General features: G+C 35.5%; 2 protein-coding genes across 3 annotated transcripts in view; both read left to right on the top strand.

The window, feature by feature from the left end:
- Positions 1-7,294, top strand: part of LOC144955906 (C-type lectin lectoxin-Lio2-like) — a 12,218-nt gene extending 4,924 nt beyond the window's left edge. Inside the window, exons 3-6 of one of the 2 annotated variants that reach the window (XM_078886166.1) lie at positions 23-358; positions 1,716-1,883; positions 5,106-5,206; positions 6,662-7,294. In XM_078886166.1, coding sequence (XP_078742292.1) covers positions 223-358; positions 1,716-1,883; positions 5,106-5,206; positions 6,662-6,808 — 552 coding nt within the window. In that variant the 5' untranslated portion in view covers positions 23-222 and the 3' untranslated portion in view covers positions 6,809-7,294. The remainder of the gene's footprint in view (positions 1-22; positions 359-1,715; positions 1,884-5,105; positions 5,207-6,661) is intronic. The other variant, XM_078886167.1, reaches the window with a different exon arrangement.
- A 1,597-nt stretch (positions 7,295-8,891) lies between these two features.
- The window catches only part of LOC144955896 (snaclec coagulation factor IX-binding protein subunit A-like), a 29,461-nt gene continuing 10,852 nt past the window's right edge, over positions 8,892-27,500 (top strand). The window contains exon 1 of the mRNA XM_078886154.1: positions 8,892-9,051. Within this exon, the coding sequence (XP_078742280.1) occupies positions 8,973-9,051 (79 nt within the window). The 5' untranslated portion in view covers positions 8,892-8,972. The remainder of the gene's footprint in view (positions 9,052-27,500) is intronic.

The raw sequence follows: 27,500 nt of genomic DNA, 5'->3' as shown, positions 1-27,500 counted from the left end.
TAATATCATATCTCGCTTGCAGACATCATAGAAAGAGAGAGCTGGTTTGTCGAAGTCCAGAAGCTAGTTTACCAATACATAATGTCTTTGAGTACACGTCCATCGTCCGTCCTGTGTACGTGACAAAGCCATTACAAAAGTCACTGGCAGAGGATTAGATGCATGCTGAGGGAATTCGCTCTTTCTTGGACGTGGGTGTTTGTGAATCTGTCCTGTGACTAGATGCCGAGAATTCGTCGTAGACAGCGAATGTGGAAGTTTTCAAGGCTCTCCGGTCTGGCATATGTTGTCCAGCACTCACCCCGTACAGTACCTACTGAGAGCGCACGCCTGGAAGACTTTGAGTTTGATATTAAAAGTAAATTGCTTATTGGTCCACACTCTCTAGTTCAGTTGTGGTAAAATAACGGAAACGTTGAGAAGGTGGATGTAAAACTTCGCAAGTCGATGCACATAGTGACAGGAACGCTAGCAACAACTCCTAGAGAATTGGGCCCGATAATGGCAGCGATCCAGCCCCCCACCCCCCCCCCCACCCCCCACCCCGGTGTCCGGAGGGAGACGATTACGGGAAACTGGCTGAGTAAGATCAAAGAGAGAGGGAATGGGGATACCCCTCTGATACGCATAACGGACGGTGCCCCCGCTTCTAGCCGAAATAAGTCCCGGCAACCCTTGTACGCAGAATCCTGACTACGGACAGAGCTGCACATACGAGATGGAAGTCGATTTGGACGAATTCAATCCCTCGTGGGGGCGGGGACCTACACTCCTCTAAGCTTTGTGAGAAGTTCCCAGGCTTTGATACCAGTAAGAGGAGACATTGGGTGGCTGCGAATCGGCTTTGGTCGTGGAGCTGCCTAACGGCAAGTGCGTTACATTGGTGAGGTCTTACTACCAGTCCAATATGTCCCCGCTGTGGGAAAGAACCCGAGACGGCAGAGCATCTAGTCGAAAGGTGTGTTGTGACGATGCTACCCGGCGGGTTCGCGACGGTGCACGAATGCGGACCGGACTTTGCTGATTGGGTCGATCGTCATAACATAGTAGTGTGAAACCATAAGAGGCTGCTGCTGCTGCCGATCGTGAAAATTGGGACTTAATTATTGTTTTTATTAAATGAGCTTTTATATAGTGCAATATCCACTAGACGTGCTCAAAGCGCTTTACAAGGGGTACCTGAGCAAAAGCAACACTTAACATGTAGAAAGGGACATGACGCCTGTTAGGCGATATTACATTTTTTTTCGGTCAGAGACAACGTAGTCATTTTACACATGAGTACGGTGAGAGAATGTGAGTAAATAATCTTTTCCAAGGACTCAACTATGCGCCAAGCAATGCTGGATCCCAGGATTTTCCGATCCGAAAGCGAGTGTCATAACACAAGACCACATAGCCGCACGACTTCACAGATATAGTAATAGTAAATAATGCATTTATATAGCGCCTAAACATCCACGTTAATCGTGCTCTGCGGCGCTTTGCATAATAAAAATAAAAATGTTTAAAAACAACAAAATTAAAAATCACGACACTGCATGATACATAATAAGCATGCATACAAAAAACAGAATCAAAGAAACGTCTATTTTATGAAAAATAAGCATCGCGGAACAAAAGATATGATCCGTCGGCCATCGATAATCAGTGTCTATTCACCCCTACATAATAATATTGTTCTGTGGTTGTAGTTACTTTTTTACTCCCCTCAGATTGTGGACCAGGCTGGAGTCTGTACAAGGGGGACGGTTTGTGCATCAAGGTTTTCGGGAGTCAACGATACGGTTTTAATTCCGCTGAATCCTTTTGCAGTTCCCAAGGCAGAGGAGTAGTTCATCTTGTTGTTATTAACGATCAGAGGAAAAATGACTTTGTTAAAGGTAAGCGTTTATGCGGCTATGTGGTCTAGTGTTTTGACACACGCGTTTGGATCGGTAGGTCATGGGTTCGAGGCCCGGGCGGCGCTAAGTTGAGTCATTGGATAAATCTCATTACTTATATTATCTCACCGTACTCAGGTGTATAATGATTACCTGGCATTTAACAGCGTTGTCTCTGTCCGAAAACCACTGTAAGGTCTCCTAATAGTCGTCCTATCTCGTTCTACATTTTAAGTGATAATGTCGGCTAGGGACTCATGGGAAACGTTTTGAGCACGGTTAGTGGATATTGGAGTATGTAGAAGCTCGGTTTTTTTTCTTTATTTAATAGAGAACAATAATACTGTGTCAAAACGCTGGTACCAATATCATTAGAAGTGTATAACAATTTAATAATAATTATAATGATAATAATAATAATAATAATAATAATAATAATAATAATAATAATAATAAGAATAATAATAATATTAATAATAATAATAATTATAATAATATTAATAAAAACAATAATATAATAATAATAATAATAATAATAATAATAATAATAATAATAATAATAATAATAATAATAATAATAATAATAATAATAATAATAAGAATAATAATAATATTAATAATAATAATAATTATAATAATATTAATAAAAACAATAATATAATAATAATAATAATAATAATAATAATAATAATAATAATAATAATAATAATAATAATAATAATAATAATAATAATAATAATATAATAATAATAATAATAATAATAATACATGGAAGTTATATCGCGTATTTTCATCACTGTGTCATGCTCAATGCACGTTACAAATAAATTTACAAAAATTACATATATAAAACTTGTACAATGAATTAAAACTATCAATATATTTTGCTTCTCTAATCCTTCTGGGCAGGTCATTCCACTTAAGGGGCCCAGTGTTGGTAAAAGAACGGTCCTCATATAATCTATAATCATAATTAATTCTAAGAGTAAGCTTCGTTTTGCCAGTAGAAGATCGTAAATTCCTATTTTAATGTGGTCAGGTACTTCATCATATAGGCTTTAAAAAGAAAAGAGAGCTATCTTAAAATGATTTTTTCCTTTACAGGCAGCCATTTCAGCTCATACAGAATTAACCAGTAGATCAAAACATGAAATTTGTGACACACCTTCGGACAAACATAGTTGGTTGTTTATAAACAATAACGTGAATGGAATCGAGCCCTCTCTGATCATTGTTATTGTTTTCATACCGCCAAATGGGTGACAAGTTATCACATGATTTCTTGATCAGATTATAAACGTGCAGGTCTACACATAATGTTCTCTGTTGGTTCTATTGATCAAGCGGTAGAACAGTGGGTATTTTACTTAAGCACAAACGATCGACAGTAAAACGTGTGTAGTTTGCTGTGTCTACCAATCACTGCCATTGTTTACATTATGACGATTGTCCGAGAGGCGTGGTTATCTACCTGTCTATAGATAATTCGAAGATTACGTCACTCAGGTCTTTGTTATTGTTTTTTGCCATCCGCGTTTATGAGTAATGTTCACTGAACTGTATTAATCCGACTATAAACGTTCACGGATACACAAAGTTTTGTGTGTTGGTCCGTTATACTTCCGGATGGCAATGTTATGAGCTTCTTAGACAAGCGCATACTATCTATAGGCAGGGAGTGTGCGATTCTCTTTTTTCTTGTTACTAAGTGGATTCAGTAGTCTTATGTCACACCGCCTGGCAACGGCGGCCATCTTGGTTCTAAACAAAGAAAATTATTACTTTTTATTCTTCATGCTGGCTAGAACTTTTCATATGCCTTGTGATAAGAATGTGTAAAAGTCAAAACACGATCTAATGTTATGTGATTTTATTCCCTCTGGATACGCTTTTATGCTTGCCGGGGAAATATTTCATACGGCGTCCGCCATTGTTCCAATAGTTTAGAGCCAGTGTTACTAAGTTATCATTCGTCATTAGGAAGGAAGTGACGTTACGACTGTTGAAAAGTATTCAGCTGCACCATTCTGTATGACCTGATGGCGCGAGATTTTATCATGGCTTATATGAGATAAAAGACCATTGCAATAGTCTAGACGTGATAACACAATAGTTGTGACGATTTTCATTGTTGCATCTTTAGTAAGGACATCTCTAATAGTGGATAATTTTTTAAATATTATTTCAATTTGTAAGAGTTTTTCAGAGGCTGTCTAACACATGTAGAGGGCTGAATTGGACAACCATTTATATTCAAACTCAAATGTTCCATCAAGCCATTTCTGCTTTTATTTCTAGTGCATAGCAACATTTCTCTCTTTTCTATGGAGGACGCCATAAATATATTATGCAACAGGTCATTCGGTTTCGCAGTGATGTAATCTTATTTTCTAACGTAAATAAATATTGGTCGTCAAAGAAGATCATCCATACTCGGTCTTTTACGTTCCGTCATTCTACCTGCCTTTACATCCCACTACTAAAATAGTTTGGCCACATTATGATGAAAAATTACTTGTTACACAATTGAACCGGAAGAGAGTAATGATTGACCTCACGACTTCTGATTTCCACTTGGGGTCTCGATAGATCAGTGGTAGAGTTGTACTTATCTAACAAACAGAAAGATCACGTATAGATCCCAACTGTTATCAGTCGTTGTTTCATTTCTATTCCTCACCCCCCCCCCCCCCCAAAAAAAAAAAAAAAGCCCACTTCATCCTGAAAACTCAGCAGTGATTGGACAACTTGGATTTTTGCTTAGACCCGACGGTCTTCTTATATATTATTAGAGACTAACATCCTGTCCATGGGTGGCATGGAATTCCCATTATAAATCTACCATCGAAATAACAGTATTAACAAGGTGGACCTCGTGTCTCAAAATTCTTATTCCTTTTTATTGGAAAGTTATTATTATTATTATTATTATTATTATTATTATCATTATTATTATTATTATTATTATTATTATTATTATTATTATTATTATTATTATTATTATTATTATTATTATTATTATTATTATTATTATTATTATTATTATTATCATTAGTATTAATTATTATTATTATTATTATTATATTATTGTTATTATTATTATTATTATTATTATTATTATTATTATTATTATTATTATTATTATTATTATTATTATTATTATTATTATTATTATTTTATCATCACCATTATTAACATTATTATAATTATTCAAATCTGCAGGTTTGATCAGTAAAAGTGTTGGTTTTGCCTGGATTGGTCTAAGAAATAATTCGCCAACCGGATTTCAGTTTAACTTTCGATGGGTTACCGGAGGTCGTTTGGTACGATAATATAAAATATGATGATCAGTTTTGAGGACAAATTAACTATCCCACATTCTGAAAAAGAGTTTTTGACAAAGATGCTAGAACGTTTGAGTTTTATTTTTAGATTGACGTGTTTTGAAAGAATTGTCGTTTTATATATTTGACAAACCTGATTTTTCTGTTCCACTATGTCCCAGATCCATCGAACCAATCACCATCAAATCTTGAATGGTATTTACAATTGACCTGATATGGTTTTTGTGTACCTATGAATTTAATTAAACAACGCCTTGAATTTATCAACAACAAAAAAAATATTTTGTCAAAATTTCAACGAATAACACTAGGTAATGTAAATGTTGCTGCTCGAAGCTCGAGGAAATAAATAACAATGTGAAATTGAATGTAAGCTTCAATTTAATTACGAAAACAGATATAACAGACGTTTTAGGTTTCCCCTTTATCAACAAACAGGATGAATGAAACACTACAGATGGATGAGATAATGTGGTGATTGCGTTGTTATATTTAAACAAAGAATATTGGACAAAATGGCTTTATGAAATGGTGGGTCAAAATGATTCATTCTTTATTAAATTATTCCAGGGAGGTTACCCCATCCTGGCGTCAAAGCCATTCAACTAGAGAACTATAGAGGTGCTGAAAAACACCTGTAAAGAAATTTTAATAACGCTTTACATAATTCATGTTTTGCCCTACATACTAAGTGTTGCAGATGGCCTTAAACCCCTTTTAAACTGCTTTTGAGCATTTTTTGTGTGTGGATACTGCCGTAGTTTAAACACTATTTTTAGTCTATGCGTCCTTTATATTTCACTTTCTATAGGGAATGAGATTAGAGGAAGAGTAGCGTCCCTTGATTGGACGTCACCTTACAGAGAGAACGTCAACATGGTTTTGCTCATTCGTCTCTCTCGTCCTCGCTTTCGGTGAAGTGTTTCATACCGCTTTCACCGGAAGCGAGGACGAGAGACACATGCGCAAAACCGCATTGACGTTCTCTCTCTAATAACTTCTCCGCCGGTGACGTCCAATCAAGGGACGCTACTCTTCCGCTAATCTCATTCCCTATACTGCATTACACAGTTCCTCTCCGCCTCCCCTCTTTTAACTTAATAAACTGAGGACCTTTTAGAAATATCTATTGTTCTATTTTAATTCGAGCTTCCTTACAAAGGAGCATATTATTTCCAGCCCATCAATGCTTTGTTTATTCATCTTAACAACGCCACTATCACATTCATCTGTGGTGTTTCATTCATCTTGTTTGTTGATAAAGGGGAAACCCGAAACGTCCATTTTCTCTGCTTTCGTAATTAAATTGAAGCTTACATTTATTTCACATTGTTATTTATTTTAAACTCATAATCATTATAAAGTTTTAATTTAAAAACAGAATGTTTTTTAACCATCTGCGTTTCTAACCTGTTCTTTGATAAATTATTTCAGGGATATTATCACCCTTGGCGACAAGGCCAACCAGACAACTACAGAGGTAATGAAAAATGTGTCACTATCAACTCCCTGGGCCAGTGGAATGATTATCCTTGCAACAAGCCAGTGGCTTTAGTTTGCCAGAAAGCTCCTCCAAATTAATAGAAATGGTTATTTTGTGACTCACCGTCTCTCAACGTTAATACGTCGTGATGAGTAAGACGCGTTAGAGTGAAATTACAAATACAATTTCGAAACTAGTCGTGTTATTTTCTACAGGAATGGTTTACATCATATTGTGTTTTGCCTGTCATGTATTGATTTTCAGATTAGAAATTTTGCTTTAGTGACGATGATGTGGTGGCAGTGTTTGTTGTAGTGGTGGTGGTGATGATGATGTGGTGTTGGTGATATATTGCAATGATAGTAGAGTAGTAGCAGTGATGTGGTGGTTTTGATTGTGGTAGTAGTGATGTTGATGATGATAATGATGATGATGATAATGATTATGATGATGATGATGATGATGATGATGATGATGATGATGATGATGATGATGATGATGATGATGATGATGATGATGATGGTGATGATGATGATTATGGTGATGGAAATTTTTAGTTTATGTTAAAATTTATGGAAATCAAAATAGGGAAATAGAGGCTTTGCAGCGGGACACTGACTTCAATTCAGCGGGAAACCGCTAAATAGCGGGAAATACCCACTCTCTATCTCGATCTCTCTCTCTCTCTCTCTCTCTCTCTCTCTCTCTCTCTCTCTCTGCGTGTGTGTGTGTGTGTGTGTGTGTGTGTGTGCGTGTATATATATGTGTGTCACTTACTTTCTTTCTCTGCCTGTCTCTCGGTCTCCATTTCTTCCTCTCGTTCTCTATCTCTCTCACACTTTCTCTCCCTCTGTCTCTTCATTCACCCTCTCTCTCTCTCTCTCTCTCTCTTTCTCTCTCTCTCTCTCTCTATCTATCTATCTATCTACTATCTATATCTCTTTCTTATCTTCTTTTAATTTGCCTTTCACGACTGATGTATTGTCGTAAATGTAGGTGTCTTCATGTTTTACATTTCAGGATGCATTTGAGTGCTATAGTAATGAATTAGCCTGTCTCTAAATTGTTTCGTGGTGATTGAATTTACAGCTTTCGGTAGTAGTTTATTCCACAACACGACAAGCTCTTTATAGAAAGCAATATCTACTCGACGTGCTCAATCCGCTTTACAAAGGGTACCAAGCCAACAGGAACACTTAACATGTAGGACGAGACATGACGCCTGTTAGGCGATATTACATTTTTTTGCGGACAGAGACAGCGCTGTTGACGACCAGATACTCATTTTACATTTGAGTACGTTGAGAGAATGTGAGTTAAGACCCTTTTCCAATAACTCAACTATGCGCTACTCACACAGCGATATTCGAACCCATGACCGTCGATCATACCATTTGACCACATAGCTACAGATGTTGTTTACATTCTAAAATCAGGATCCATTGAGATAAAAATAAGATGAAAGTTTAAATTATTTTATCATCAGAAGATATTTTTTTCTTAAGTATTTATGTGGAAAAAAAACAAAGCAATCTTATATATCAGGCGTTATAGGGGCCTAGGTTTTCTGCTCACCGAAAATTAAGGAGATACCAAGAGTATGGCTCGAACCTGGGTCTTTTTGGTGGAATTGCAATGTTTTGCCCACTCTGCTAACTAACCCACTAACTATTTTATCAGAAGCGTAAAGTATTTTCGAACACAGTTGTTTTTTTTTTATATGTATGAAAGGACATTTATCAACACGACACGGAACATTTTTGATTATTCTATTTTATCTTTGCTTTTGTACCTGGCGGTGATATTTAATTGTAATATCTTGTAAAATTAGATAAAAATAAATAACGTTTAGATTGACAAGCACTCGTGACACGCTATAGGCAGAATTATCAATTAACCCGTTAATTGTCGTACTCTCGAAAATCTCGTGTTTAAAATTTTGGACAGAAAACTCGTCCTTCAAATAGCAATCGATTTACACGATCCTCATATAGGCAAATCTCTCAAACATGAGACTTCGCAAAGTCATTTAAATCGGTCATATAATTCAAAGGAAGAGGATTTTGGCCACATTTTTAATTACGTGTTGTCCCGAATACGGCACTTAGAAGGTTAAAATATTATTAGGGCACACAAAACAAAACACTATAATTTGGGCAGCTGTGCTGGGCTGGTCTGGGTAGGTTAACCAATCGTTAACGTTACAACTACAGTGAATTTAGATAAAAGGTTGTTTGCTCAAACAATTGGAGAGCATTTCTAATGAATACAAAGATGGTTTTCACCATGAAGCTACTGGCAATCTGTTTGCTTTTGACTGTTGTCTCCTATGCTGATGCATGTAAGTACAAATCATTATCAACATCATCGTAATTATAAAAATCATCATTACCAACAGCAATTATTTAATCATCATCATCATAATTATCATTATCGTCGTCACCACCACCACCACCACGATCAGCATCATCATCATCATCATCATCATCATCATCATCATCATCATCATTGTCATGGTCTCAAGTGAGTACAGAGCTACTTGACTATGCATAAAGATCTATGTAGAATGAGGCCCCAGAATTTACTAGTTACTATAAATGAAAAACAATTAACGATTTGTTTACAATGAAATAAAAATAATGATGAAATTTAATTAAAAGAGATAAACAGTGATCGTGGCAGTTACAAATAGAGATATGAATATTTTACGTAACTTATGATAATATGTCAAGTTCGTAAGTTTACGTTTCCAGGCAGTTGATGGGCTTGGATGATCTATTCCTCTGATAACAGGATCGGACTCGTAAAATTCCACTTCCAGGCAATTGGTAAGAAGTTATCGGGTAGTCCTTTGACAGCGGGCTTGGGTTTGATCCTTGAAGATTATACAATCAAAGTTAAAAGCTCCGGCGTCTTAATGGTGTAGATATAATATCTACAAAGTCCCAAAAGATAAAAATCTTCCAGTATATATATAGGAATAGAGCGACTGGCCGTCCGGCATAGATTGTGGAGAGAAAGTGAGTGTCAAATGTTAGACCTATCAGCTTTTATAATAAGTGGCTACGTGACAGAATGTAGAACGAAAAGTATTCACTAATTAGAAATTAATTCGAGGGAAGTCTATAAAAGGAAAGACGATCTAATATTAGAAGGTAAAGTTTATCTAAGCCTACCGAAATATAACTGGAGTGAGATGAATTCAGTTCTTAATAAAAAAAAATTTAATAAGATAATTGTGAACAACCTTTACTGTGACACCCCCCACCCACGTTTAAAATATACTCTTTAACCATTATGGGAAAGATAGATTTTACAAACGGAAGTAAATTTACTATCATGATACTCTAGCATTAATCCATTGTTATGATTTGTGCTACAATTAAATTATTTATTAACTAGACATGGAAATGTTTATATTAACGTAGGTATATGAATGGGTGACAATAACAATGAAAGATGGTGATTACAAATCACTGTGATGAACAACATGATGGCAATGTGATTACAAATCATTGAGATAAACAATAGTGATGGCAATGAAGCATGATTTAAGTCGATGATATGAAGGTAATTTACTAAATGAAATGAATGAAAATGTAAATGAAATATTGACATTTCAATTATTAATCATAAATGAGTGAAAATTCATAACAATAATAGATAAAGAGAAGATTTCCCAAATCATGAATGGGTATGGTATATATATCCAAACAATACTCAATGTTACATTAAGTTGGGTCATCATGTTTACAAATAAAATTATCGAAATTGTGCGTTCTGATTTGGCATAATTTTCGAGGTAACTAACAGTATGCATGAGAGGTTAAGTTATACCCTTCTCACGTCATTACACGAATCGAGAAAGTAGTCGGCGTGAATATTTTCACAGCCTGGTATGTGAGAGATACTGAAAGTGTAATTTTGCAAAAATAGACTCCACCTTAGTACTCTACTATTATTCATTTTGTTATTTCTTATGTACGTGAGTGGTTTATGGTCCGTTTCGACCACAAACTCTTTTAGCAGTAGATATCTGCTGAATGTCTTTAAAGCAAAGACGATGGCCAGTCCTTCACGCTCTATTACAGAGTATCGTGATTCTCTGTCCAATAATTTTCTGCTTGCATATAAGCAAGGCATTAGAGTTCCCTCATGTTCCTGTAATAGTACACCTGCGATGCCCTTATCAGACGCGTCAGTTCTTACAACAAATTCTTTTGATATGTCGGGTAATTTAAGAATTGGTTCTGAACAGAGTAATGCCTTTAATTGGTTAAAGCTATTCTGACACACTTCTGTCCAAACAATTTTGTTCGGTGACCCATTCTTTGTCAGATTTGTTAGCGGTGTCGCGATGTGCGCGAAGTTGTAAATGTATTTCCTGTAAAAATTTAGGAGCCCAAGTACTTTGCGTACTTCTTTTTCTGTCTTAGGTGGTTGCAATTGTGCGATTTTTGTTTGTTTTTCTGTCTCGGGTGTCTGTGTCCCATGACCAACGGTATGATTAATCCTGCATTTGAAGCTTCGATATTAGTAAACATAGGTTGCGACACTGTGTCTCTATCAAAATATTTTTTTAGCATATTTGCATGGAATGTCTTTGTTGTGTTGTTAATTTTAATCTCGTAATTAACATTAGATTTTACTGCTGTTATTTTGAATGGTCCTTTCCATGTAGCTAAAAGTTTACTCGAGTCATCGGGTAAGAGTATTAGTACTTTGTCACCAATCTCAAATTTTTTTGACTTGCTTTTTCGATCGGAGTATTCCTTGTATTTCTCTGCTTTTTTAGTGACGGATTCCTGTGCTAGCTTACATGTATCCTCTATTTTGTCTTTCAGGTTTCTTACATATTCGTAAGCAAACATAATTTCGTTATTGTCCTCCTCATTCCCTTTACAAATGTCGGCTACTATATTGATCGGGCCGCGAGGTGATCGTCCATACATCAACTCAAATGGGGAGTAGCCTGTAGATTCTTGGGGTATTTCTCTATATGCAAATAGGATTGCTGGTAAGTATCTGTCCCAATCATCTGGTTTTTCTGCTGACACTTTTCTTAACATATTCTTTAGAGTGCCATTAAATCTTTCACAAAGACCATTTGCTTGGGGGTGGTAGGGAGTTGTGAATGAGTGTTGGATTCCCATGAGTTTCATGGTTTCATGCATCATATGTGATGTAAATTGGGGTCCATTGTCCGACAGTATCTCATTTGGTATGCCTATTCTAGTAAAAATTGTCATCAATGCTTCAGCTATGTGATCCGATGTAGTTGATTTCAATGCTATCGCTTCTGGCCACCTGGTTGCGTAATCGACTAGTGTTAGTATGTGTGTATGGTTTCTATCTGATTTTGTTAAAGGGCCTATAATGTCAATTGCAACTTTTTGAAAACTTTTTCAATAACTGGGGTTGTCTCTAATGGCAATCTCGGTATTCTGCCTTTTGCGACTCTTCTTTGGCATGTGTCACAAGATTTCACATATTCTCGGATGTCTTTAGTAATTCCAGGCCATGTGAAATTCTCGGATATTCTCTTCAATGTGGAAGAGCTCCCAAGATGTCCAGAAGTTATTGAATCGTGCGCTATTCCAAGGATTTTGTTTCTGTAAATACTCGGCGTGACCAGTTGTTTAGCTATTTTGTTTCTTTTCCTATGTAACCTGAACAGAATATCTTTTTCAATGATGTATTCAACTTTTGATTTCGTCCCTTTGTTTGCGATATTGAAATATGATGTTAAAGTCGGGTCCTTTTTCTGTTCTTCAATGAACGTGTTCCTGTCAAATTGTAGTGGTTCAAGAGAAATAGTCATTGGCTTCTCTGTCGTCTTAGTCATCTTTCTTGTTTCTGCTAGACAAGCTGTTTCTTGGGTTAATGACCATTCTTTTACATCTGTTGGGTTGTCTTTAAGACCTTTTATATTGCCAACAATAACATCAGCGACGGGGTTGGGAAGTATACAGCATTCCACTATTCCTGTATAGTATGGGGTTTCTATGTACACATTAGCTGTTTCAAAGGTTTCGACTGTGCCACTGAATGTGATGCATTGTACCGTTTTTCCAGTTTTGTCTTCGTCATTGATCAAAGATGCTTTTATTCCTACTGTACTGCATCCTGTGTCTCTCAATATTTTGCAATCAGTTCCATTAGCTTTGCCTTCACAAAAAAATAGCGATCCTGATTTGTGAGTTTGTGTTAAAAGTGACATACCTTTCACGCAATACACATTTATATTTTCTCCTGACATTACTCGTGTCTGATTGTTTACATTTGTTTGGAGTGATGCATTTGCAGTTTCTTTGGATATCCACGATTTTGTAACATTTGTCTGCTGTGTGGCCTTTCATTCCACAATATTGACATTTAATTATAGGTTTGTTGGTTTTCTTATACTCAGTATTATTGTCAGTGCTATTTCTTGTTTTGTTTTGATAGGGTCGGCTATGGTCTCTATTGAACTGTTTGTTCCATGGTTTGTTACTATGATCATCTTGTTTCACTTGCGTGTTCCGAGTGATTGATCGGCTCGTTCTATTTGAGTACTGAACTTTAGGTGTACATGGACTATGAGCAGCGGCAGCGTAGTATGGTTCCTTCAATGTTCTGCTAAGGGGTGTCAATGGATGTGCGCTGTTAAAGTTTTCTGCGTAGATTTTTAATTTGTCCAAGTTTTCTGGCTTTCTCTCTTTAAAGAATGCGACTAAATCTGGGTTGCAAGCTTGATAGATTCGATTCTTCAGCGTGAGATAGTAAAGGCCTGCAAAGTCGTCTTGTTTTACGTTTGCCAACTCAAGCCACCGATTTAGAAATAAGTAATTCGGTTCACGAATGTATTAAAGTCTTCTCCACTTTCCGGTTTTGCAGTGTGAAACCTTTCCTGGTAACCATCTTCCGTTAATCTAAATCTTTTTAGTAGAGCGTCTTTAATTTTTCCATAGTCATCTGCATCTTCAGTTGTTAAGGTATAGAAAACTTTTAGCGGTTCTCCAGATAAGCAGTTAATCAAGGCTGTGGCCCATTTGCTTTCTGGCCAACGATAACCTTTAGCCTGAACTTCGAATCGGTGTAAGAAGGATTCTAGGCAGTCTGAGCGTTCATCGTATTTTGGCATGCGTGGAAGTTTCACGAAAAATTCATCACTATTATTATGTTTTCTTTCATGACCGGTTTTTGTTTTTTCAATTTCCAGCATCATTTGGGTCCTTTTGGTTTCTTCTTCTGCTAAAGCTATTTGTCTTTTTAGTTCCCTTTCTTGGACTCTTTCTTCTCGTTCTTCTCTACGTATTCTTTCTTCATGCTTTTCTTTAGAATTTTTTTTCTTCTCTACGAATTCTTTCTTCATTTTCTTCTCTACGAATTCTTTCTTCATTTTCTTCTCTACGAATTTCTTTCTTCTGCTACCGACCCTGAAAATATTCTTTCCTGGGTATTTCTAAGTCCTTTGCGAGACTTAAGTATCTTTATATGCTTCCATGTTGCAATAATTAGTTTCGATATTTTATATATATTATATTGACAGGATACTGTTACTGACTGTTTTATTTATTTACACTTACTGGAATGAACTGTTCTATTTTTAGAAATCTCTCTCTCTTATTTCAACTTATTATGTATTGTTGAATTTGATGCCTTTTATCGTTATATCTTATAAAGCAATGTGTCAATACAATGCGTAGTTATTATGACTTGAGTCAATAACAATGTGTCAATCGCGTGTACTCTAAACTATGTTACTACGAAAAATGTATCACCAATGTGTGTGACTCGTCGTTAGTTTGTGTACAATTATTCGCAATGACGCTAATATACTAGAGTGTGATAACAATAATAGGATGCCAGAATAATCCCAAGTTATCTATCACTAAATATAACACGACGGCTAGTAGACTCCTTTTATTATTATTTAGTTTTTAAAGACTCACTTTTCAGAACATAATATATAAGTGGTTTTCGGTAACAGTAGTATGCCAAAAATGTATTTAAAACAAATCACTATGCAAAACAAATCACGATGTCTATAGTTACCATGTGATGCCCAACTCATGTAAAAGAGAATAATGAAGGATATATCTACCAACTCAGTTCGTGGCTGGGACCTCTCTCTTGTTCAATGGTTGTTCAACAATTGTAATTAGGCATTGAAGAGTGTTTAACAGTGATGTCTGAAATACAAAACAATAAAATATCGTAAGATTTACAATAGTTACAAAATGTGTTCACAACAATGAGTGATTGGATGATAGGTGAATGAATCGTTATGGAATGTAAAATATTGAAAACAATTCATGAATGAGGCAAACAACAAAATGAAATGAGTGATATAATAACAAAGTGGACAAGGAATGAATGAATGAATGAAAAACTGAGTGAATAGATGAATGAATGAATGGATAATGTATGAATGAAAGAATGAAGGGAGGAATAAATGTATGAATGATTGGATAAATGAGTGAATAAACGAATGAATGGATGAATGAATGAATGAATAAATAAATGAATGAACAATGAATAAATGAATAATTTATAAATGAATAAATGAATGAAGGAATGAATCAATAAAATGCTATTCAATTTGAATGAAAGAATGAATGGATAAATTGGTATTCCATTTAAATGAAGGAATGAAAAAGAGAAAAAAAAATTAATCCTGTAAATAGGGAGTTCAATTAAAATATGATCAAGTGGGGCAATTAAGAGTTTTACAATTTAAACTTTAAAGTTAGATGAAATAGATATATGTAACTAAATAAATTCAATTCTTTATATGTGTCCCCTCCAAAATGTCATGGTCTCAAGTGAGTACAGAGCTACTCGACTATGCATAAAGATCTATGTAGAATGAGGCCCCAGAATTTACTATTTACTATAAATGAAAAACAATTAACGATTTGTTTACAATGAAATAAAAATAATGATGAAATTTAATTAAAAGAGATAAACAGTGATCGTGGCAGTTACAAATAGAGATATGAATATTTTACGTAACTTATGATAATATGTCAAGTTCGTAAGTTTACGTTTCCAGGCAGTTGATGGGCTTGGATGATCTATTCCTCTGATAACAGGATCGGACTCGTAAAATACCACTTCCAGGCAATTGGTAAGAAGTTATTGGGTAGTCCTTTGACAGCGGGCTTGGGTTTGATCCTTGAAGATTATACAATCAAAGTTAAAAGCTCCGGCGTCTTAATGGTGTAGATATAATATCTACAAAGTCCCAAAAGATAAAAATCTTCCAGTATATATATAGGAATAGAGTGACTGGCCGTCCGGCATAGATTGTGGAGAGAAAGTGAGTGTCAAATGTTAGACCTATCAGCTTTTATAATAAGTGGCTACGTGACAGAATGTAGAACGAAAAGTATTCACTAATTAGAAATTAATTCGAGGGAAGGCTATAAAAGGAAAGACGATCTAATATTAGAAGGTAAAGTTTATCTAAGCCTACCGAAATATAACTGGAGTGAGATGAATTCAGTTCTTAATAAAATAAAATTTAATAAGATAATTGTGAACAACCTTTACTGTGACAATCATCATCATCATCATCATCATCATCATCATCATGATCATCATCATCATCATCATCATCATCGTTAAACTAATAGGTATATGATTTCCAGGTTCGTTTCACATTGGCTAATTTCCAGTCTTCTGGAATTTTACCCTCTGATTGATATTTGTTTAATATAATAAAACGAGATAGCTTGTTGTTACATTAAGTGATAGCAAATTTCATTTTCTGAAATAAAACAAAAATCGGTAATATAATTGTTATCGTTGTTATGGTCAACGAATAGGATATTAGCCCGGTCCTCATTTACTAAAACAATTTGAGATATATATATATATATATATATATATATATATATATATTTAACACTTCCGCCTTTTCCATGTTAGACATAGTATAGTGGTTGTACCATCGCCTTTTAGACAAGCGATGACAAACGTTATTCTTTTAAGTTATGAATTGACATATTCCCAGAAACATTTTGGATTAGCTTTACATTCTCGAGCCAAGTTAGATTCATAAATTTTTTTTTCTCTATTGTCTTCTGGCACTTTTCTACTCACTTCATATCTTGTTGTTACCAACATTAGTGCCTGCTCCACTCACTTTTCTGAATTTAAAATTCACCCCATACACCGGAGCATACTCAATGTCTCAATCGTTTCTATGTTATATGTTTGTGATGAGAATATTGGCTATTAAGCTTAACTGCTGGTCAAAATTATTTCGCGATGGTGGTGAACGAATCGGCGATCTCAAGAAGTGGGTGAGAGAGGGATCTAGAAATGACTTTGAGTTTGAAACGAATATTTTTGTGTTCGTGAATAGCTCACACGGTAGAGCCACGCTCTCACCTGCCAGGCGGAGTTGTCGTACCAATAAGGTCGCAGGTTCAAACCCCACCACCGCCGCGAAAAAATTATTTTTTTTCTCTATTGTCTTCTGGCACTTTTCTACTCACTTCATATCTTTTTGTTGTTACCAACATTAGTGCCTGCTCCACTCATTTCTGAATTTAAAATTCACCCATACACCGGACATACTCAATGTCTCAATCGTTTCTTATGTTATATTTTGTGATGAGAATATGCTATTAAGCTTAACTGCTGGTCAAAATTATTTCGCGATGTGGTGAACGAATCGCGCATCTCAAGAAGTGGGTGAGAGAGGGATCTAAAATACTTTTGAGTTTGAAACGAAATATTTTGTGTTCGTGGATAGCTCACACGGTAGAGCCACGCTCTCACCTGCCAGGCGGAGTTGTCGTACCAATAAGGTCGCAGGTTCAAACCCCACCACCGCCGCGAAAAAAAAATAATTTTTTTCTCTATTGTCTTCTGGCACTTTTCTACTCACTTCATATCTTGTAATTTAATAGTATCTGATATATCAATTTAACTTAATTTCGAACTGTTACATTGCTTTCATAATCAGATAGTGATCTGTGTTTCATATATATTTGAAGAGTTTTTGTTTATCATTTGTTTAACTGCTCTTGTCATCCAAAAGGGTTTACTAAATATACGCTTAACTTTAGGAAGAACATACTGCAATTCAGCAAACTTTATCTTATCTCTCAATAATGACCAACCATCATCCACACGCATTTTTTCTACAGATTCCCAATCAACAATTTCGATTTCATGTCTACATTCTTCATAATTACTATTATAATATAATCAAAATAATTATCTTTTTACTTACAACAAACATGTTTGGGTAAATGAATAGCGATAGAAAGTAGATCATCGTCACTGTTACCGATTGGTGGAAGGTGGTGAATATTATCAATTAGCAATCCAACTATCATCGTTAACAAGAAGGAAGTCTTAAACATTACTTGTCAGATTATGTCCGTGTCTTGTTGGTCTTCTTAATATCTGTTCAAGAAATGGATATCATGTTGCCTCGACATATATTTTTTCAGAAAATACATGACAAGGTCTAAACCATTTCATTGGTGGAAAATCAAAATCACCAGTAATCAAAATACAGTTAAATGAGTTGCTAGGAATACATAATAAATGCTTATAAAAAGCTAGTAATAACATGGGTTTTCAGCACAATGCTGTTTATAAATATTATAGATTTTTATGAGTAACACTCACTAAATTCTATCAATCAGACTACAAACGTTTAACGTTACACATAGTTTTGTGTGTTGCTACGTTATTTCATAGTGACGGATATTTTGAATTTGTTTTTGTGGCTAAACGAATAGCAGCAATACCATTTTACTGTTTGATATCCGCCTCATCCCGAAATAAAACCAGCTGGACCCGTTGGAATTTAAATCATAAGAAGGAACGATATTGACGTCATTCATCTCTTTATAATTGTTCAGAGACAGACCTTTGAGTGATAAGTTCTCACTAAATCATATAAATCAGACTAAAAATGTCTATGATTGCACAGGGGACAAATGAAAACACGGAGACACGAAAGTTATGGGCGAGTTTAATAAATTCAAAAAAATGAAAGAATACGTTTATTCGACACCTCGAAGTAAGATTTTTAGATATTCCGTGACCATGTAGGGTTCTAGTACTTCGACTCGCCAAATTTGTATTTTCTCCATCTGCTTGAATGACAAATATAACCAAACTAATTTTAAAACGTCGGATTTGTATTCATGCGCAACAAAATAAAATTTATAACTGCCTATCAGCTGTCTTTTACATCTATTTTCGCACCAATAAAATGTGCGCACATATTTTGCAATCGCTGAATAATAGAAGAGACCACTTAGCTGCCGGATATGTAAACAATAACATTCGACGTCAAACGTGACCCAGATGTTTTTATAAATGACCCGAACTATGTTGCAATTGACCTTTAGTAATGTCATGCGCATCCAACCAACCTTTGTTTACATGTTGCTTAGGCAGCAAACTGAAGTTGGCCATGAATTAATTCAAGCTCTTTACACCGGGTCTCACACAGCTAGGGAGGCCACGACCATAGTTTTTATAGCCAAAATGCTCCTTCTTTTACCTTGTAGGAAAACCATAATCATGGTTCCCCCTCCTCCCGGAAACAAAACCATATCTATGTCCAGGGAAACGAAGACTGTTTCTTGTTTTTGGTTAATGTTGACCATACTTTTTTTACAGTGTATCAAATGATCAAAGTCAATGCAATGAAGAGAGTAAATTCGAATCTATCTCCTATCTCTTCGCTCAGATGACCTTTTGACAGAAGACTACTACTACTTCTACTATAACTGCACTACCACTACTGTGCTATAACCACACAACTATACTATCTAGAACAAATGGACCGTATGGCTCAGCGGTACGGTTTTCGTCTGGTCACAAAAGTCGAGCAATGCCAATGCTAAGTGTGATCAGTAATAATAGGATGGGTGACTAATCGTGAAAAATTATGGTCTCCGCGTTGTTTCCCTGGCTAAGACACTTTACCCCACTCGATTGAACGAGTATCTGGTTACAGAAATGACGGATAGTGTAGTGACAGTTTTAGTACACAAGGGTCGCCTAACAGTCTGTATGACAAAATAATATGGTTCCATAAGGCTTGTTGATGTGGGGGGATATATATGAATCATTGTGAAGCGCATTGCTCACGGCTATCTGTAGAAATGCGCTGTATAAATATTCATATTTATGTACTTGGTCCAACTGTTACTATTACTATTTCTACTACTAGACCTCTACTGCTTATATTATTATCAATAATAATAATAATAATAATAATAATAATAATAATAATAATAATAATAATAATAATAATAATAATAATATATAATAATAATAATAATAACAATAATAATAATAATAATAATAATAATAATAATAATAAAATAATAATAATAATAATAATAATAATAATAATAATAATAATAATAATAATAATAATAATAATAATAATAATAATAATAATAATAATAATAATAATAATAATAATAATAATAATAATAATAATAATAATGATAATAATATAACTATTATTGTTGGTGTCAATATCACCGTTTAATGGTTAATAAAAGAAAGATACTTGCAAAATGTTGTCGTTGTGTGTGTTGTAGCAATCGGCCTCCAGCGACGCAACTCCTACAAGGGGCGCACAAGACCGTGGCACTACATATCCCTGGCATACAACATGAAAGCAACAGTCACGGTAGCGTTAACTAAGTCAAAGTCAAGACAAATCAATAGTGACATACAACCAGGACATGACAGTAAGTGAGGTGGAAATTCTCTGAATTGAAAGCAGACACTTCAATGTGATATCTGTCAACAAACCTCCACCAACGCCATTCAAGTGGCCAGTTACATAAGTTACATCCACCACTGGTGAGAAACCAATGATTGTGATAGGTGACTTTAACAGCCACAGACCAAATGAGAACGAAGATGGATATACTGTTGAGGAATGGGCTGACCAATATAATCTGACACTCTTCTATGACGCATGAATCATCCTTTTCAAGCGCTCGCTGGAGAACAGGCTACAACTCAGACCTTGCATTTGTGTCTTCCAGACATGTCAAAAAGTGTCGGCAACCCCATACCAAATCACAATACAGACATATCGCCATTCATTGAGGTAGGAACCGTCATGTCTATGAGAACAAACATATTTCATGAACTGTGTTCGTCGACCTGGCAGCTGCCTATGACACAGTAAATCACAGGAAACTGCTCCTAAAGGTTGCAAGGATAACTCGTAAGACAAAAATAGTTGCAATAATAAAATCCATTATGTCAAACCGTCACTTTTTTGTGGAAATGGATGGGAAGACAAGCAGATCACAAAAGAACGGACTCCCTCAAGGATCGTTACATGCACCTATCCTTTTCAAAGTTTATACTCCAACGACCAACCTCAGTTCGAGAACATCCGTTGGTTTCTATATGCTGATGATCTGTGTCTTGCGTCCCAGGCCTCTGATTTCAAGACCATTTAAAGAGCCGCCAAGTCTAAAGAAAACAGGAAACTGAACATCTCCTGGAATGGGAACATATTGGAGAACAACACATTTCCCATGTACCTCGGTGTTATCGTAGACCGCACAAAGTCCTTTTCTCAGAACACAAAGAAAACAAAAGCAAAGTTGGCCACAAGAAAGAACTTCCTAAGAAAAAAGAAAAAAACTTACATGGGGAGCAGATCCGAAAACAGTCAGGACAACCATAATAGCCCTTTGCTATTCATCAACTGAATAGGTCTCAACAGTCTGGGCAAGATCCTGCCATGTCAAAATAAAACCTGCCGGATCATTAGAGTAACTTGAAACCAACTGCAGTTTCAGTCCTCCATCGGCTGGCTGGCATTGCAACTCCCCATATTCAAAGAACCACTGCTTCCAAAGCCCAGAAATATAAACAGAAAATGGACCCAGGGCATCCCCTTCATGACCACAGCCCAATGACAAGTAGACTGAAGTCGAGAAAGAGCTTCACGATGGAAGAGAGCATCAACCCTGACCATGCAGCTGTATACAAGCTTTCCACACTGAGAGAGTGGGACAATCATGCAAATGAAGCTGTTGGAGATCCGAGAGAAGAACAGTTCTACGGAACTGACCCCCCCCCCCCCCCCAGGGAATGAATTGGTAACACTGAACAGAGCACGGGCAAAACTTGTGAGAACAACTCGAAGCATGAAAAAGTGGGGGCTGGCTGAGACTAGCTTGTGTACACGTGGATGCCCAGAGCAGACATCCTTAGGGAATGCCAGGATGGGCTCAGCTGCACTGACCATGACCTAAGAGTCTGCTCCCCAGATGCTGTGGAGTGGGTTCGGTGTTGGTGCGACAAGCCATGATGATGATGACTTTCAAAATTAATAAGTCTTACTTCTGCCAACATATAAGTAAGATGACAAAGATTAGAATGTTAGGATGATGATCTTTTTAACATAAAAGTAATTTTGCAACCCGGCACTGTTAACTTTTATGTGTAACCCAGAATGGAAAGTTATTAAAAAAGGCGAATGCAAGATATTTAGATAAATTGCTAGTCTGTCATTGTGGTAGACGTATATGTATTTAACTTACATATTCAATAACCTATAGGTTAACAGAGAAGGAAGGGCGCACAAGTTCATTGAAATTGGGGAGTTGGAACAAAGTTGATTTGCGTTGAGTCAGAATTCAATCAAGTCTTAGATTGAAAGAAAAAATCCCAACAAATCTTTTTTAAAACAAGAAATTAAAAAAATTAAAAAACCTACAGCGTGCACAAGAATGAATAAAAACAGGACAGTCTTTAAACTGTATCAATGGAAATCACATCTTGCATATACAAGACTTCTAGTGCTATTGTGAGGACTGGTTCTCAGTCTCACCCGTCCTGCCGTATCTGAGGGCCATAACACAACTTGTGAAATCCAAATAAATTAAAATTAGATTATAAATTTATATCACTTTTATTGTCATTGCATTCATATTCATGTTATTCAAACTGAAAATCATTTTAAAAAATATAGATACGATGTTTCTCCATCAAAAGTATGCTTGTATTCTCATCCTGTGAAAGAGAAAGAAAAAAATAAAGAAAATTCTGTTTAGTTCCATTTGTTTTAATCTGTGATTTAAGAGCCTCAGCAAAAGCTTTGGTGAAGAAAGGTTTCTGCAACATCACATGGTCCCATCTTTCAAATTCTACTACCATTACAAATCAGCTACATAAATGGATTCATCAGTACTCATATCTTGTTGATAGATTAAATTATAAATATAGAAAAGGATATATTAAACTTTAACAAATAATTAGAAAGTTAAATGATAGGCAAGATAAAGAGATAATTGCCTATTTCCTTTTAAATTTCTTATTCATAACCAAGGAAGCAGGTTTCTTTTGCCATATTCTTCTTGACTTCCATATATGTAAATGTTTCTTTCAAGTGTATAACAAGCTCAGAGGGCATTTGTATAAAGAAACAGGAGACAATGCCATTAGAATGGAGAGATCACTGCCAAAAATTACATAGGGATAGATATGCATTGGTTTAAACGTGTATTAGACACTGTCATTAGAAAAAAACGTTTTTAAAAATCTTTACAAACTACAGTAGGTACTGCTTTTCAAATTAAGAAACGCTCGAAAGCAAAATATGGTCATATTTTCTTAATCACCGCTCTCTAGTCTCTAGATTATACTTGATAGGACAATAAAGCTGAGAGGTTTTATGAAGAATATAGAGTATAGAAGAAACATATTAATTCCAATAAAAAATCATAGAAGGTTCCATAATGATATATGAGGAATTCTATAAGATACAGTAACAAATGAAAGCCATTTTGATAATCTTGAAGGATAAGACTCAATAATAACGATACTTCTTCCTGAATATAAATTGATTAATTCCCATGGTATAGGCAGGCCAATGCTTCCAGAAAAATTAAAGAAATGCAGAGACTCATTCTTGTTGTAATGTTATTTAGATCTGAAAATTAAACAAAAAGATAAGCATGGCATCCTAAAGCATTTTCTCATGGTCCCATAAAAAGCAATATCATCTCACACAAAATCATAAAGTAAAATTCATATGGACCAAACAATGAATAAAAGTTATAGTTATCTTATTTTATCAATTATTATCATTGGATTTATTTATCTTTATATTTATTAATTAAATGACAATTCGAAATTAAGATAGCAATGTTTGAATGAATAACTGGATCTAACTCTATGTAAAATGTAAATGTGTAACTTATTCAGAGTTCAGCAAGCACTTGTTACAGTATGTTGCTTCATGTTACAGGAAAAACTCCAGTTCCATAAGCCTTATGATTCTAAAGGACCAATTATTTCAAAGTAAGATGAAATACCATTTATTGTTTAAAGAAAGTTATCGAGCACTATTCAAGGTCTGTTGCTTCATGTTACAGAAACAGGAAAAACTCCAGTTCCATGAGCCTTGCGACTCTAAGGAACCACTTATTTCAATGTAAAAAGAAATACTATTCAATATTGAATATAGACCTATGTCTTAATGGTTTGCTTATATTCAATAAAAACATTATAAAACGTAATGGACCTGGAACTCAGAAACCACAAGGTTGTGAAAACCGTTGGGTGTGGTCTAATTTTATAAGAGATTTCATGAAGATTACTTAACCGATGTCGATTAGCTTTTAAAAAATGGGCTTTTATTTACCTTCTGATGAACTCATTTGATCATTTTTTCCTGTATTTAACTTTCTGATCACATAAGAAAAGTCTAATAAACATTGAATATTTTAAGGCCTCTAAATTTCACTTTAAAGTCAAATAAAATATCTGATCACAAATACTTTTTTTGATAATTGGATCAATAGAGAGAGCTTTTCAAATTTGTTGGCTTATCATTCCTCAGGCAAAATTTAGATAAGACATCATTTCACATATCATGGTGATTCCTATGAATTACGAAATCCTAAAAAGCTTATTCTTCATAAAAAACGTATGAAATAAAAGTAGTTAATCTAAAGTAATCAGAGAGGTTTAGTTTTCATTTAAATCCAAGGTAAATCCGTAAATATTTGTAGGAACAGGCCCCTCTTGATCATTACCCCCAAAATTGATTGAACGTACAGGGATGTGTATAAAACTGAAACAACCCCCCCCCCCCACAACACTCATTCAAAAACTTACACACTTTTTTTATTTTCATTTTTCTTGAGCCAAGGGAAACTCGTTGCTCATTTTAGCTGCACAGATTAGAATTCAATCGCTCCCCCCCCCCCCTTTTTTTTTTTTTTGAGCGAGTCTAATCTTTTCTCCTTTTTTTGTTTGACCTTGTTCCGTTTCTGAACATGAATTTCGTAAAATTGTTTTTATTTTTTTTTAATAAAAAATTATAAGGTTTTTTTTTTCCTCTATCTGTCTGGGAATAACCAATTTTCGTTATTGACAGACCCTGTCTGGGAATAATCACGGCGATGACGAAAATATCAGACCTCACTCCCTGCAATTTAAAATAAAATATGTTTTATTTCACACAACTACCTACCAAATAAGGCGAAACGGCTTGGAAGATCCAAAATGTGTAGTTTGACACCTGCCAAATATCAAAGATGCGATAAGAAGTTGAGTGGGGCATTTTCTTTTCTTTTTTTTTTTTAAATCTCCCTTCCCCAGACATATTCTCATTTTTTCACCCCTTCCTCCCTCTCTGCCATTCCTTCTCCCATCGACTCTCAGCAAAAATAATAACAAAAAGTCTTATTTGGCAAAAGCGGCTACCAACTTAAATCCCTCAAACAACACAAGATATTGAAAATCGGTGGCAGAGACCCTCTGCCTTTGTGTTGTTCCTTTTCCAGTCAAGAACAGATAATGAGAGAATGAAGACCTAAAGATTGTTTCGAAATCTATTATCAGGTCAGGAAAGAGCGAGAGTCAATAAAATAAGAGAAGCGGTGAAAGCTACCCACCAAGAAAGATGAGGATTAAAAAAAACAACTTTTGTTGAGATTCTAACTACTGAGGAGGAGGGTGTCTGCTTTTTTGTTGTTCCTTTCTGTTTTGTTTTGTACAAGTTATGACTGACACGCGTTCTAGACTGTAAACGTTACCCATAAAATGCAATAAATTACGAAAAGTGTGTTCTCTCACACAGTATTCGAATCACTCACTGAATGAGCATGAAGCAGACATGAGTGAAGGAAACGTAAACTCTGTACGTGAGAATCGGCGAGTGAAGCTGTACTGTAATGACTGACACTGACAGTGACAGTCAAATTGCGAAGTGAAATGAAAACAAATAAACAAAGCATTCTAAAATTATGCCGGTGAGACATCCAAAGTTAAATACCGGAACGCTATTATGGATTAACATTGAACTAAATCGTCTCCTGCTCTCAAAACCAATCGATACAAATTACAGACTCAAACACTGAAATTGGAATCTTACCTTTGCATGAGTTGGACTGCCATTCTTTGCTTGTGATTAGGAACTTTAGCAGCCGGACAACGTTGCGCACAAAACAGGTCTCCCGTTTTTGTCGTTCAAATTGTAGATAATACACATTCAGTTAAAAACAAACACTTACAAATAAAATTGTTATTTAGTTAAATACTTTGTATATGGCTAAATGTGCGGCTATGTGGTCTAGTGGTACGACACTCGCTTTCGGATCGGAAGGTCCGGGTTCGAGCCTCGCTCTCGGCGCATAGTTGAGCCCTTGGAAAAGGCTCTTTACTCACATTCTTTCACCGTACTCAGTTGTAAAATGGGTACCTGGCCGTTAACAGCGTTGTCTTTGTCCGAAAAATTGTAATATTGCCTAACAGGCGTCATGTCCCGTCCTACATGTTAAATGTTGCTGTTGACCAGGGACTCCTTGTAAAGCGCTTTGAGCATATTTAGTGGATATTGCGCTATATAAAAGCTGATTTATTCCGAAAACCAGATTTCAAATAGTTCTTGTTTTGTTCACACAACCGCATTGATTTTGGAGAATGACCTTGACCGTGGTCTAAAAATAGACAGTAATTTTTGATAAATTTTACCATTTGTTTCATAAAAAAAATCAATATTTAGATATTATTTGACGCGTGATCGAGTTTTTATGAATATGTGTTTCTTTTGCCAGCTAAAAGTCAAATTTTAAAGGTTATTTTTTTCTATAATTTACATTGGAACGTGAGCTGTCAAGACAGGAACATGTGGTTTGCCATGTGCGTCTGGACCTTTGTTTAGATAATCGGCAGCTAAGTGGACAACTATATAATGTCATTCAACGCATTCAGATTATTATTCAACGATTACGTATTTATTATGACATCTCAAAATAAATACGTAATCGTTGAATAATAATCTGAATGCGTTGAATGAACGTGATTTTCGAAGGGCAGATTGAATAAAAATATTTTTTTGTTTGTAGGTAAGACAAGGAATTTACCCAATGGAAACCGCACGGTGCTCTTATTAGCTAACCAACCAGCGGCCTCGATGAGAAAAATATCCGCCATTTTGATGTTGGCTGGGAATCGCGTTACTATAGTAAACAAGCGCTGATCGGCCGTTCATGAAAACAAGTTGCTGCTCGCTCGTTTAACTCAAAATTATTCAAAACGATCTCTCTAAAATGATATAAATGTGACTTCTTAAGGTTTTCTTCACGGTCAAAACCACACAACATTCTATTAATGATTACGTCCGAGGCAAAAAGGAATATTGACAGGTCGACCGAGAGTTGAACTCGTGAGACGACAAACATCAATGCGAAGTGTAGCGAGAGTCAAGCTATTGTTTGTCTTGTCCTATTCTATATAGAGAAAAGGATAAATAGTATAGCCTCGTGTGTGAGT

This window comes from Berghia stephanieae, chromosome 10 (assembly GCF_034508935.2).
Source record: "Berghia stephanieae isolate SIO BIC M18660-M18661 chromosome 10, UCSD_Bste_1.3, whole genome shotgun sequence".
Taxonomy (NCBI): domain Eukaryota; kingdom Metazoa; phylum Mollusca; class Gastropoda; order Nudibranchia; family Aeolidiidae; genus Berghia; species Berghia stephanieae.
Note: the sequence above shows the minus strand (reverse complement) of the source record. Positions and strands in the feature narration are given on the sequence as shown.